This window comes from Penicillium daleae (genome assembly GCF_028827525.1).
Source record: "Penicillium daleae strain IBT 16125 chromosome Unknown utg000004l_segment0_segment0, whole genome shotgun sequence".
NCBI classification, from domain to species: Eukaryota; Fungi; Ascomycota; class Eurotiomycetes; order Eurotiales; family Aspergillaceae; genus Penicillium; species Penicillium daleae.
Window position 1 is genome coordinate 1,306,700 of NW_026623152.1, and position 14,163 is coordinate 1,320,862.

Sequence of the window (14,163 nt, forward strand, 5' to 3'; positions counted from 1 at the left end):
TAGCATGCACTATTCAAGACTATATCATTGTATCTGAAACGTGAAGCATTGAATTCATTCTACATAGAAACAGAAGCCACCACAAACTAGGAGTAGGGTCCCTCTGAGTGTCTACAATGGCACGAAAGGCAGAATAACCCGACTGGGATACTCACCACCAAAGTGGATAACATGCTCCCCCTTGTTCAGCTCATGCTCAGGTCTCGGCTTCGAGAAAGCCGCAACCTCATTAAAGCCCGGCCACTGGCCCAAAATATCCACCTGGATACTCTCGCCCTCTTCATAGTCGACACCCATAGCCCAAATACCAATCTCCAGCTTGACAATCTCCCCCCTGGGAACCTTTTGCACCTCATCATGGGGGTGGAAGGGGAACTGGGGATGCATTGACCGACTGGGGTCGATCTTGCGCTGAGAGGCACGAAGGATACCGATGGAACCGTTGTGCAGGGTCACACTGCCACGGTCCTTCTCGGAAATTTCGTCAATCGAGTTGATGGGGGCACGGCTGAAGGGGAATTGTAGTTGTGCGAGCTCCTTGCCTGCTTTATCGAGCTTGCGCAGCTGGATGAAGACCACCATGTCCTCTAGCGCGTCACAGCTCATATACAACTCTGCTTTGGGAAGACCCAGAAGTCTGCTTGGCTGAGTAAAGGTATATTTGAACTTGGAGATAGACCACCTGTCTTCGGAGTTGTGGACGGAAGTGCTAGCCTCACGGGGAAGCTCAGCTGAGAGAGAACCATTGGGAGCAAGGTATAGTGTGCGATAGTCGGTTTCTGGAACGGGGAAGTCGGGAAGCACGATGTTGCTTGTCACGTCTTTGTCGCCGAATGGAAGGGTTGTCCAGCGAACTTTGGGCGTCTCTTCCCAGTCATTGTCAATCTCCTTGAGATACTTGTCGAAGAATTTCTGCTCCTAGTTAGTAATATCCTAAAAAGACCGGGATTATTTTCATACTTTCAACTCCAGGTAGCTCTCGGGCTCCGAGTAAAGCTCAAACCACTCTTGGTAACCGCTCCATTTGATCCACTTCTTGTCCGTGTTCACCTCCATCCATCCTCGAATAGCACCCATGGTATGAATCTGGCTGAAATCAGATCCAGTAATGAAGCATGGAATGTTAATCTTCTTCAGATCCACTCTTTTATCGTTCCAGTAGATATTAGCTTGTGGATGGCGACGGTACATCTCCGCAAAGTCCTCAACTCCAGCCTGACCTCTAATCACAAGAGTCGTAATAAGATCGTAGTTGCTCATGTTGAACCAACCTCCTCGGCAGAACTGCTCTCGGAAAATATCTCCCGATCCCTCCCACGGCGCAATAGCCTTAAGCGACGGTGGGTTCTGGGCGGCAGCGTGCCACTGCATGATGGCAAGGTACGAATTGCCCGCCATGCCAACGTTACCATTACACCACGACAGCTTCGCCAGGGCCTCTATCACATCGTGTGCGTCCTCGGCCTCTTGCAATCCCATGCATGGTGTGTCGCCGTCGCTGTTACCAGCTCCTCGCACATCAACGCTGGCAATCGCGTAGCCATGCGCGACCCACCACGCAGGATCCAAGCCCTCGAATTTCTCCAGTCCACTCACGTCGCCGCGCTCAATGCAACAAGCCCACGTGCAGACGTTGAAGATCATGTCCAGGGCGGAGTATTTCTTGCCATAGGGAGACCAGGAGATAATGACTGGGACCTTCTCATCGCTTGTGGGTCGGTAGATGTCGGCGTAGAGTCGGCAGCCATCTCGAACAGTGATTTCAACATCATGGTCGATGCGGACGTCGGAGTCCAATTTTCTGGCGTTGAAGGGTGCTGAGCCTTTTGGTATCACCTCTGACTTGCCAGGTGTGGGTTCGACATAGCCATTGACGCCTACTTCTGGCTTATTCAATGGCTTGTATGCGGCTTGGTAAGGGATAGGCATGATGGATGAAGTAAGAAAGAGAATGAAAGGTGTGAAACAATGGCTGAAGTGGTATAGCTGGTGTGACGGTTTGCGGATGAGTTAAATAAATTAAAGATAGGAATCTTGTCTGGAGAGACAGTTATGTTGAGCTCGGTTCGTGGAGTTTGGTGAACCGGACTTTAGCAAAATCATAAGGGCGACACCCGGCCGAGATCAGTCAGAGACTCCGAGTAAGGTTCGGTTGGCATATTAGCCGTGGACGTCCAAATTGCATGAGAGTCATGTTCTAGCCCATAAACTAGCACCTGCTCAGAGATTGAATCAGTTGAATCCCCGGAATTGCGGGGGATCGACACTGTCAATCCGAACCGAACCGAGAGTGTTTAGCCGAACCGAGTACACCTTTCCATCTCTTACCGTTCGCTTGCTGGAATTCTTCGTGTACAGATAAAAACAGAAGGAACATCTTGAAGCTTCAGATTATCATTACAGCAATCTTCGTTCTGAGCTTCACCTTATCCAACGAACCAAAGATCATGTCCACCACTACCGAGACCAAGCAGCGCACAGTTGCCGCTCGCTTCGAGACCAAGGACTTGATCACTTTCGACAAGAATCACGTTTACGGTGACTGGCGCGACGAGTTCCACAAGAACGGCTGTGTATTGATCAAGAATGTCATTACTCCCGAGCGCGCGCAGTACTACTGCGACAAACAAATTCAGTGGCTAAAGAACTTTGAGCTTGGCTTCGACGATAAGGATCCCAACACCTGGACTGCTGAGCACCTCCCAATCAGCTTCAAGGGTGGTATGTACTATGCCTACTGCGCGCCCCATGAAAGGATAGCTTGGGAGGCTCGCACTGAGCCTAAGGTGGTTGAGATCTTTGAGAAGCTTTGGGGCACCAAGGAGTTGATCACTTCGTTTGATGGGATGAACATCTCTCTGCCAAACCGCAAGGACCTTAACTGGAGCCCTTGGCCACACTGTGATCAGAACCCGGAGCGGAAGGGGTAGGTAACCCTACAAATACCTTAAGGGAAACTTCACTAACAATTCATATCATAAAGTATGCAAGCGGTCCAAGGTCTCCTGAACTACGCCCCTAATGGCCCGAAGGACGGCGGTCTCATGCTTATGAAGGGATCAGCAAACCTATTTAACGAATTCTTCGAGCACAAGCGTGAATCTGCAGACCACGAAGATGCCCCCCTCCTGAGCTGCAATACATGGATCTCTTCCTTTTCAGCAAGAAGGACATCAAGTGGTTCGAGGAGCGAGGCTGTGAGTTGGTAAAGATCGATATGGAGCCTGGTGACTTTGTCCTTTGGGACTCTCGCACTATGCACTATGCCTGCCTGCCCGAGGGTGAGCAGATTCGACACGTGCAATATATCTGCATGACGCCGAGAAAGTTTGCCGATGAGGAAGCTCTGAAGGCGAAGAAGTACTGTTTTGACAAGTTCATTGGAACTACCCATTGGCCTCATTGGTAAGTTTTTGGTTTCTGAAAAGTGAACTTTACTGTGACCATGACTAACCTCATTCTAGTAACATTCGTCCTGCCGAGGAAAAGCCGATGCGGAACGGAGAAGTTTGCCCCAAGCACCGGACTGAGCCGTTTGAGAAGCCAATTATCACCGATCAGGTCCTTCAATTGGCTGGAATCAGGCCTTATTGAGGTTTATACTTGATATTTGAAATCGAGGAACTTGTTTGTCTTTTGGGGGAGAGTCAGCTTTCCGATGTACACGGATCTATTTAGATTGAAGAATGCAGTTCATACAAAACACTTTAAAATACTCTCGTGGTATCTCGTTTCTTTCTTGGAGTATTTAGTTGGATGCGCTAGAGTATGCAGCAATTTGACACCTTGATTTGGCGTTGAAAAATCATTCGCATTGTGTCCCACATCCAGGAATCGCTTCCTAGCTAACTTCAAGATCATGTCTACTGAAGCAATTACGACTACTAATTCAATACTCAATGCCGAGTCGCTAACAGCCCGGCACAACAGTGAAATTCAAACAGCTCGATTGTCAGCCAATCCAGTGGCAAATTTAATGAATAACGGTAAGGAGTCGGCAAATCTAGCTGAAATCCCAACTTGTCGATCCGTTCTCGGCAATTGAACCTTAATCTGGTTTTGACAGTTCGGGTCGGTTGGTCTCTAGCCGAATCCCTTCATCTTTCTCCCGAACCCCCATCTTTTTTACTCCCCTCCATCCCCACAGAATCCGAGCCTACAAAGTGCGGGGGGTTTGCTTTCCATGTGGGCGGGCGCATGGCTCAGGTGGACGATAACTCGGTACACTCGATTGAGAGTTGGGGTTCACTGACCCCGGCGAGACGCCACCAGCAGAGAGCCACTGAGCAGAGCGCCGAGTCCATCTTGGATTAGCTTCCACCATCCTTTACAGGCCCTATAAACACTGCGATCGTCGCCCCATGGGGCCCCCTCACTCTCATCCGCATCCAGAACGCAATCAACCCACACCGAGAGCTTTGGGCATCGATCCAGCTAGCACCTGTCATGGAGAAAGAATCACCATCCAACCATGTTGAAAACGTCAATGTTGAGAGTCTTGGTGAGGAGATCCACATCTCCCAGTCCAAGGTGAATATCAGTGGAACTGTCCAGCTCACTGTAGGCACCATTGTCTATATTCCAACTCCTACCAGTGATCCTCGAGGTTTGTTCCTGGCCCGAGAGCCTCCTCTATGTTTCAATCGATTGACAGTTCATAGACCCATTGAACATGAAGACATGGCAGAAGACCATGGTCCTTATTGCGATATCTCTATGTAGGCTCTCCACTCGCACCTAACTGAGGCATACTAACTGGTCTAGTCTCGACTATTGGATTGTCACTTGTCTCCGGGTTTGGCGGTCTTCTGGGCTTCTACATCCCAGGTTATGTGGCTGTCGGTAAAAACTACGCTGATATTACCTCTCTCATGACATACCCGACTCTGACCATGTAAGTCATGCGTATAACCTTCCATAGCCTTCAGCTCACACAATCTAGGGGCATTGGCAACTTGATTGGCATGCCATTGGCGATCGCTGTTGGTCGACGCATCGTTCTTCTTGTGGCAACGGTTGTCATGGTCGTCGGGGCCATCTTGTGCGCATTCGCAACGAACTTTGATTGGCATCTTGGGGCGCGTATGCTTATTGGCCTTGCCGCAGGCCAGAGTGAGGCTCTTATTCCCATGATCACCCAGGTAAGTTATAGTAACTGGCTTCCCAAAACTCAGTACCGTGTAGATAGCTGATTGCATTACATCAATCTAGGAAATCTTTTTCCTTCACGAAAGGAGTACATTCCTCATGCTCCAGCTGTCCATTCAGGCAATTGCCACTGCCGTTTTCGTTCTGTTTGCCAGTCCAATCGCAGAAGCGATCACTCCCCAGTGGTGGTATGGCCTCGGAGCCTGTCTTTCTGGAGTCTCTTTGATCATAGCATTTGTTTTCGTTCCGGAGACGAAGTACCATCGATCTCGATCCTCTTATCAGGAGAATTCGTCCACTGAAGCCCTTGATGGAGCGGAGGACGGTGTCTCAAAGAACGCTTACACAGTCGCCACCGAAAGGCCTGCTCTTGACTTCGTTAATTATGAAGCCAGAACTTGGCGCTCTGATCTCCGCCTTTGGGTTGGCGCGCCTGAGTGGCGCAAGGGAATGGAGACCTTCATCGTGAGTTCCTTAACAACAGAGTCGACATTCATCATACCTAACAAATCTTGTAGCAATCCTTCCAACTCCTCCTCTTCCCAAATGTCCTCTGGGCTATGGCTTTGAACGGTCTTACACTTGGCGTCAACATCGCAATCGGTACCACCTACGGAAACATCGTTACTTCAGAGTACAACTGGCCGCAAAAGTCTGCAAGCTACGTGAACTGCGGCCAAATCGTGACATCCCTCATCGCCCTTCCAATGTTCGGCTTTGGTTCCGACAAACTCATCGCCTGGTTCGCCAAACGGAGAAATGGCATCCACGAACCCGAGATTCGTCTGTTGCCGCTCATCTTCCCCGTTATCGTTGGTACTTTCACTGCCGTCTTATACGGTTATGGCGCTGCCAATCCGAAGTCTTACCACTGGTTCGTTTACGTCTGGGCCGTTGCTGCTTACTACTTTACGTTTGTGGGCGCCAATATCGTCGCAATTACGTATTTGCTGGACAGTTATCCGCAGCGGGCAAGCCCGTTGTTGATTATCATTTGTGCATTCCGTGGTATTATCTCGTTTGGTGTTAGCTATGGTATTCAGCCATTTATTGAGCGGAGTGGCTACGATGGGGCGTTTGCGACATTTGGAGGGTTGACTGCTGCGCTTGGATTGCTGGGCGTCCCGGTGTTTATTTGGGGAAGGAAGATTCGTCAACACACTGGTCGGTTCACGGTTGACAAGGAGTGAGTATGAGAGCTTCCATTGCGCTGAAGTCATCTCTCGTGTACGCATGAGGGGAGAGATGAGCCAGCCAACATTCTGTTGGCTTTTTTGCGTCTATGTTCTGATACAAGAGAAGTTCGCGAAAGACGAGTCCTTCATTTCTTTTCACGTCGATTATAGTAGTTCAAGTATAATTTTAACCTCAAGGCTCCAGTCTCATCCTTCTAATAACGCTACATTCGTAAGAACGTTCCTTGCATAAATGGATTCAGCAGGTATGAGTTCGGGTGCGTGAATGAGCTGAGTCGGGTATCCGGGTTGGGGTCGCCAAACCGGTGCCACGGGTCTTTTCTGTTTCAGTGCTCAGATTATTGGCACTTTTTCTCTCTGAGTAGAAAGGAGCGCGCCTCCCAGCACCCTGATCTGATCAGTGACAATTATATAGAATTTCTAATCTAACCTGGTCACTGAGCACATCCCGATGGTAGAGTCTAGTGACAGAGAACCTACTCAGATGAGGGGCAGCGGATTTGTCAGCCGGTACGCCTGATTTGGTGGTGTCTCAAACCGCCTTAGCACGTTCAGGCTCGTCATTTTTTCGAGCTAACAACATTAAGACCGCGGGAGATACGGGTGGCTGACGATGGACACCACAATCCTGAAGGAATCATCTCGTCAGCAGAAGAATGCCGCGCTTGCGTGCGAAAAATGCCGTATCCTCAAGGTGAAATGTATCCGACCCGAGGAGGGGCAACCTTGTACAAAGTGCGCGCTCCATGCCTGACCGTATACCTCGCCTTATGCTAATTTGAGTAGATGTGCTAGATCAAATTCTCAATGCGTAGTTCCAGAGCCGAAACAGCGAGTTCGAGTTTCACAACGAGCGAAACCGTAAGTGACCCTGGAGGGCCCTCCACCAACAGGTTTTGCTGATAGGAAGAGCATGAAGGCGACTGGTCGATCTTGAGTCCAAGCTCACTAATATCATCGGTCTTCTTTCGCGATCGAGTGCACCCATTTATGGAGAACAAACGCCCGTTGACGCGGATTTCGGTCTCTCTGCAATCCCTGAATGTTCTAGCGACAGCCCACACCGAGCAGCTGAATTGATGACCGAAGAGTATCTGGCCGATTCTGGATTTTGTGAAGCCCTGGAGTCGAGCGAAACGCAGAATACCACCGAAACTACTCCCGAAAATACGTGGGACTCATCCAATTCCATAAACCCTGGGTGGATCACCGACTTGGGACTCGGTCCTGTCGTCCTCGAGCATCTTTTAGACAAGTTCCGTGGTATGGCGTCTTGCTTTCCATTCGTGCGGCTCTCGAACGCCTGCACTGCTGCGTCGATGGCTAAAGAGCGGCCCTTCCTATTGCTTGCTGCTGTTGCTGCTGCTTCCTCGAAGTACTGTCACCTTCAAGACGCTCTGATCAAACAGTTCAAAGAATCCCTAAGTCATCGGGTAATCATGGCTGGTGAGAAGGATCTAGATCTTCTCCAGGGGTTACTTGTCCACCTTGCCTGGTAAGATCACAGTACCCATATGACCCTCGGTCTTATCAGCATCAGGGACACTAGCAAACTGACCAATGACAGGTTCCATTTCCATTTTGTTCCGGGAAGCCAACAAGCCTACCAGTACTTACAAATTGCAATCAGCATGGTCATTGACCTTCGACTCGATCATGAGGCTGCTGAACTGCTTGGGCAGCGAACCGAGATGGGGGATACATATGCCCAGGAAGCATGTTGTGCTTATCTAGGCTGCTATTACATGTCCAGCGTGTAGGAAGCCAAGCCCCAGCTGGATGAGCGCTATTGGGTTTGAGCTGATCTGAATAGAATAGGGCTGTCTTCGGGGAAGCCCAACAATCTTCCGTTTCATAAAAACATGATTCGATGCGCCATGATGCTACAACAGCAACCAGAATTTGACACAGACGTCTTAATATACCCAGTGACGAAAGTGCTACAGTTCACTGAGGAGGTCTGCGAGACTTACCGGTTAGAAGGCATTCATGGGCCTCTGCTGTACATCCATGCCGAAAGATTTACGACGTGGTTAGAAGAATGGTGGTCGTCCCTATCGATGGATCTTCGCAACACGGGTAAGAACTTCTCAAGGTCTAGGTTTCCCATTCAGCTGACTGATGTCCTCCTAGTATTGCTGATCAACGGCTATTACGCTGCCAAAATTCGGATTCAAGAAATGGGCTTGGTATATTGCTATGGGCGGAGAAGACCGCAATCTCCAAAGGTACAGGAAGATTCCACCATATTATCTGCACATCCAATAGTCATCAGCAACCTGGTCAAATGTGTCAGCTCAGCGAAAGAATATCTTGATCTTTTCTGTGCCCTTCCCACTACGGAGCACAGGACCTTGCCATTTTCCGCTTGGTATCAGTTTATTTTCACGGTATTCGTGCTGTACAGATTGTCCGTGGGACTGCCAGAAGTACCTCAGTGGAATGTGGAGATTGCACAGCAAACTGTGGATCTACGAGAGTACATCGATACACTGCTGTCTCACTTACAGGCTATTGAGCCATTGCCAGATAGGCAGATGCCGACCAAGAGCCTCTTTACAAGGCTGCCCGAGATCATAGGAAGTGTAAGAACTTCTTATGCATTGGCAAAAGAGAATCCGACCCAGGTTTATGATAGCCGCCGTGCTCATCACGAACTTAAGTCTTCGAATAATCCAGCCTCATCTGTTCGAGTGCTGCACCGCTGCCCTGCAATGCGGTATTCGAGCGGTCACGTCGCCCGGGCTCAGGGTCGACCCGCACTACAAGGTGCTATTGCTACGGAACTCCAGAGTATAGAAGATGAGACAGTCTGGAGTGATATTCTGTTTATGGATACATTCTCTAGCATGACAGATTCATCATCCATACAGGTTTAACAAGTTATCCATGTTCCAGACCTCAAATCCGCCAAACCGCGGTTTCAACAAACCGATCGATACCTCAGATCTACTCCGGGAAGACATGGGTGGAAATCTTGTTTCCAGTCAAATCGTAACGCTGGGGCAGAACGTTGAAAAGTCCATCGACATCCCTTGGTTCAAAATCAAGCGACAATGCGGCTTGAATAAGAATGTCCAGGCCAAAAGTCTCTTTGATCCAGTGTGCAACCATGTCCATCCCCGCCACAGCTCCACTCCCAGTCCAAATATTACCATCAATAATCCACTTCTTCTCCTTTGTCCACTGGACATTCGGGTACTTCTTCTTAACCCAATTGTACTCGAGGTTATTGACTGTAGCCTTCCTGCCGTCTAGAACGCCGGTCGCTGCAACAACCGCGGACCCGGTGCAAGTTGTGAAGAGTAACTTTCCAGAAGCAGCATGGCGGCGAACGAGGTCCTGCAATTTTGGAGGGAGATTGGATCTTGCAGGGCTATCCCCGCCGACGAGGAGGATGTCCAATTCCGGGACGTCATCCACTGCGATCGTAGGCACGATTGTCACACAACTCGTAAGCTGGCGCACCGGCTCCAGGGTCTCTCCAATATGGTGGAAGACGAAGTCGGGTGCCTTTGCCAGAAGTTCCGGATCCACGGGGGTATAGCGGTTGATACCCTCCATGAGCATCTTACTCGCGGAATTGAGCAGATCGCAAGGTCCAATAACGTCGATCGTCTGGTAATCGAAGAGCAGAGCGCCAACGTGGATCGGAGCCATTTTGATAAGAGTATTGAAGGATGAATATCAAATGAAGTTTGTCTGTATGTTGATTGTTAATACTGTTGGTTGTATTTCCTAGCACTTAAATACTCCATTTTCAGGATGCCTTAATCGCGGAGCGGGCTGTGACCATGACTCCGTCCTCCGTGATCGACAATCTTGGCACGGGCATTGAGATAAATTCATGATCCGTATCCGTGGTTTCTCGATTCGAACTACATAATAGAAGACGATGGAAGTCCGTTTCGGATCATCAAGATACCTATTTACCTAACCTAATGTTTTATGAAGCATACACAGAGAACGCAGTAAATTCACAATTCAGACCGGAAAGGTAGACGGGCAGAGACGACCCAGTCGTTATGGTTTTTAAAACATTATATCTCTTGCTTCCGGGGCTTCTAGTACTAGATGTCAAGAGCACGGAATCGAATTCTTAAGGCCCTATCTGCGTCTTTGAGCATTGAGCCTTAACAGAACTGGTCACTGAGTCTGGGCCTGGACTAAGATATGGGGAACGTTTAGTCTACTTAGTGAGTTAGGGAGCCTCACTGTAACTAAGGTTACTTCCGGGCGCGGCGGGCCCCTCTACATAGCTGTGGCGGCTCAAAAAGGAAAGCCCTCGGGTGGAGGTACATGCTTAAACAGGAAATCCGAGACTCGCAAAAACCATCACAGTAACAGTGCTAATACCTATGGCTCACTGATATGTTTTTATCCAGCTTGGATAGTTGCGTTGAACTGCCTGGCCAATGTTTTCCACTTTCTTCTTGTTCTTTTTTTGCTTTTGCCGGATTTATGATAAACTATTGGCCAACGAAGCGCCTTTAGCTTGCCCAAAACACGTGGCAAATGCCCCTCCCTTTCAATTTTAGCAATCCGAGGGCTGTTCTGTACAACATACGATGCGAACGTACAAATTCCATACATCAACAGTATTCATGAGATATCATTATTCTTACCCACTGTCTGATTACTGGCAGCAAGAATGCCGCTCACACACGATGACTACACGGTCGCGTGGGTCTGCGCGTTACCACTGGAAATGACAGCGGCCAAGATGATGTTGGACAAAGTCCACCCTCCACTGTCCCAGCCCAACTCTGACCACAACGCGTACACACTTGGGAGTGTTAGTGGTCACAGCGTGGTGATAGCCTGCCTGCCGTCGGGCGTTTACGGGACCACATCTGCAGCAGTCGTGCTCTCCCAGATGCTTACGACATTCCCAGCCCTTCGATTCGGGTTGATGGTAGGCATTGGTGGATGTGTACTGAGCAAAAATGCCGATATTCGCTTGGGTGACGTCGTCGTCAGCATACCAACTGCAGTCTCCGGAGGTGTGATCCAATATAACTACGGGAAGACACTTCGTGATGGACGTTTCGAACGCACCGGGTCACTTAATAAGCCTCCGCAACTTTTGCTGACTGTAGTTTCTCAACTGCGCAGTAATGTCTTGGTCGAGAACGCAACACTTGAAAGAAGTGCCTCGGAGATACTTCAGAATCATAAAACGCTTCGAAAGCAGTTTTCACACCCAGACGAAGACCAGCTGTTTCAGGCGAGTTATGACCATAAAAGTAAGAGCGCCGACTGCTCAACGTGTGATTCTAGCCAACTAGTTGCACGCATAACACGGGAAACAAATAAGCCTGTAGTTCACTACGGCCTGATTGCGTGTGGGAACCAGGTTATGAAAAACGCTACAGTGCGAGATGCTATTGCCTAGGAGCTAAATATCCTCTGCTTTGAAATGGAAGCAGCCGGTCTAATGGATCAGTTGCTATGTCTTGTCATTAGAGGAGTCTGCGACTATTACGATTCACATAAACACAAAGAATGGCAGGGATACGCTGCTCTTTACTGCCGCTTTGTATAGCAGAGCTCTGCTGGGAGTTGTCCCTATATACAGCACGGGACAACGTATCGCGAAGAAGTCAACTTTCTGGAAGATACCCTTTGCTCGAAATCCTCGGTTTGTCGGTCGTCGACAGGAGATAGAGTATCTTGACAAATTAATCATCTCCGCAATAGGCCCGACCAAGGTTGCTGTTCACGGACTGGGGGGAGTTGGGAAAACGCAAATCGCACTGGAGTTTGCCTATCGCATGCGAGAAAAGGTCCCTGAGTGCTCCATTTTTTTGGATTCCATATACCAGCTACGAGACTGTCGAACAAGCTTACTTGGACATTGCCTCGATTCTAGGCATGCCGAGCATAGAGCCAGCGACGGTGAAAGAGCAAGTGATGGCCCATCTAAGTCAAGACAGCAGTGGGCCGTGGCTTCTGATTTTCGATAACGCAGACGACATGGAAATGTGGATCAAGGGGAGCCACACCGCGCCACCGCTCAAGTCCTTTCTCCCTCGCAGTGAGAATGGACACGTTCTCTTTACCTCTCGCAATCGAAAGCTAGCTGTCAAAGTGGCATCACCGAATGTTCTATCTGTTCCCGATGTGGATGAAAATACCGCCATGAAAATACTTCAAAAATTGCTTATCAAGGAGGGTTTACTATTTGACAACGACATAACTACGGCTCTTCTTGAGCAGCTTGGATTCCTTCCCCTTGCGATCAGCCAAGCTGCGGCCTATATCAATGAAAATCAAATCACGTTATCTGATTATCTGTCACTGTTGAAAGAACATGAGACAAGCGCAGCCGAGCTTTTGAGTGAGGAATTTGAAGATGACAGAAGATATGATGAAACTCCAAACCGCGTTCTTACCACTTGGCTTGTCTCTTTTCAACAAATCCAGCAACTGGATGAATTGTCAGCAGACTGTCTATCTTTCATGGCTTGCATTAACCCACGTGATATACCACAGTCAATTCTTCCGCCTGCACCTTCCGCGAAGAAAAGGGTGGATGCATTGGGTCTTTTGAGCGCATATTCATTTATTAGCGAACACGTTGGTAAAGGTTCATTCAGTCTTCATCGACTCGTGCATCTCGCCACACGGAATTGGATGAGGAAAAATCAAGTTTTCGATCGTTGGGTACGCAGGGTAACACAAAGATTGGACAACATATTCCCTGATGATGATCACAAGAATCAAGGGCTATGGAGGATTTACCTGCCTCACGCGCTGTATCTCACCAACAGCCCAGAGTTCCGTCATAATTACTCGGAGTATGTTGACTTCCCTTTGAGAGTAGGAAGATCTCTGCAGATTGAGGGGAGATATGACGAGGCCAAAACTCTGTTTGTTGAAAACCTGTCTGTCCGCGAGAAAGCTCTAGGGGCAGAGCATATTGACAGTCTCGCCAGTGTCACCTACCTTGGTTCAGTTCTTGAGGACCAGGGTAAGTATAAAGAGGCGGAAGCTATGTACCGGCGAGTACTAGACGGCAGAGAGAAAGGTCTGGGGCCAGAGCATCCGGATACTCTTACTAGCATTAGCCATCTTGGTTGGGCGCTTAAAGAACAGGTCAAGTACGAAGAAGCCGAAGCTATGCACCGGCGAGCACTTAAAGGCAGAGAGAAAGCTCTTGGGTCAGAGCATCCTGATACTCTCGATAGTGTCACCTACCGACCGGATTTCCTATGCCAGGTCTTGGCTTTCCCGTTTCGTTTTGGTGCTCAGACTCTCGCCGCTTTTGCTCACTGAGTAGATCTGAGCACGACTCTGAGCGCCTTGATCTGATCAGTGAGCATTATGTAAGCTCTCTGATTAACTAGCAGGTCTGATCTACTCACTGATGCTCCGCTGAGCGCTCTGATTTACTCACTAAGCACGTGATATTACCAGCACCTTAATAAAACGTAACACGCTAGCCGTATCCACGAAGATCCTCTCCCTTATAGTTAGCCCTATCAAAAAGCACAGGCATTAATAATCTGACATTCTATTTTGGACACTTACTACTATTCATTATATCATATTGAAGCCTACTGGATAATTGTGAAGGGTTGAAGCAGAATTGATTCAATTGTACTAGGCGTCATGCTATTTACAACAATCTTGAGGAGAGGAGGGAACTCGCTACGGTTTCCCCAGGAAAACGGTAGTGTTCCCCTTTCTGCCGGAGGCGGTAACCTTCCCGCCTGTCGAATCGCCTGAGACTATGGCACATGGCTCATCACCGGGCTCTGGGAAAATAGGGGGTTGCTGGATATAACTATTTCTTGTTTATAACGAATTAAGTAGC

At 48.9% G+C, this 14,163-nt stretch overlaps 6 protein-coding genes across 6 annotated transcripts; 4 read left to right on the top strand and 2 right to left on the bottom strand.

Moving 5' to 3' along the window:
- Positions 1 to 111: 111 nt before the first annotated feature.
- Positions 112 to 1,929, bottom strand: N7458_004114 (CocE/NonD family hydrolase; the record flags this gene model as incomplete). The annotated part of the gene is made up of 2 exons (XM_056907496.1): positions 112 to 897; positions 961 to 1,929. The coding sequence occupies 2 exons, from the start codon at positions 1,927 to 1,929 to the stop codon at positions 112 to 114; spliced, it is 1,755 nt and encodes a 584-aa protein (XP_056768223.1).
- A 518-nt stretch (positions 1,930 to 2,447) lies between these two features.
- N7458_004115 (phytanoyl-CoA dioxygenase family protein) lies at positions 2,448 to 3,594 on the top strand (the record flags this gene model as incomplete). Its single annotated transcript, XM_056907497.1, has 4 exons — positions 2,448 to 2,926; positions 2,984 to 3,094; positions 3,163 to 3,405; positions 3,465 to 3,594. 4 exons carry the CDS (start codon positions 2,448 to 2,450, stop codon positions 3,592 to 3,594), a joined length of 963 nt encoding a protein of 320 aa, XP_056768224.1.
- Positions 3,595 to 4,446: 852 nt separating this feature from the next.
- N7458_004116 (uncharacterized protein) lies at positions 4,447 to 6,338 on the top strand (the record flags this gene model as incomplete). The annotated part of the gene is made up of 6 exons (XM_056907498.1): positions 4,447 to 4,606; positions 4,662 to 4,718; positions 4,765 to 4,894; positions 4,943 to 5,141; positions 5,212 to 5,613; positions 5,667 to 6,338. The coding sequence occupies 6 exons, from the start codon at positions 4,447 to 4,449 to the stop codon at positions 6,336 to 6,338; spliced, it is 1,620 nt and encodes a 539-aa protein (XP_056768225.1).
- Positions 6,339 to 6,957: 619 nt separating this feature from the next.
- Positions 6,958 to 9,223, top strand: N7458_004117 (uncharacterized protein; the record flags this gene model as incomplete). Its single annotated transcript, XM_056907499.1, has 6 exons — positions 6,958 to 7,079; positions 7,140 to 7,205; positions 7,264 to 7,839; positions 7,912 to 8,100; positions 8,158 to 8,423; positions 8,478 to 9,223. 6 exons carry the CDS (start codon positions 6,958 to 6,960, stop codon positions 9,221 to 9,223), a joined length of 1,965 nt encoding a protein of 654 aa, XP_056768226.1.
- Positions 9,224 to 9,293: 70 nt separating this feature from the next.
- Positions 9,294 to 10,004, bottom strand: N7458_004118 (DJ-1/PfpI family protein; the record flags this gene model as incomplete). The annotated part of the gene is made up of 1 exon (XM_056907500.1): positions 9,294 to 10,004. One exon carries the CDS (start codon positions 10,002 to 10,004, stop codon positions 9,294 to 9,296), a length of 711 nt encoding a protein of 236 aa, XP_056768227.1.
- A 991-nt stretch (positions 10,005 to 10,995) lies between these two features.
- N7458_004119 (Tetratricopeptide-like helical) lies at positions 10,996 to 13,622 on the top strand (the record flags this gene model as incomplete). Its single annotated transcript, XM_056907501.1, has 3 exons — positions 10,996 to 11,590; positions 12,316 to 13,010; positions 13,065 to 13,622. 3 exons carry the CDS (start codon positions 10,996 to 10,998, stop codon positions 13,620 to 13,622), a joined length of 1,848 nt encoding a protein of 615 aa, XP_056768228.1.
- Positions 13,623 to 14,163: the final 541 nt, after the last annotated feature.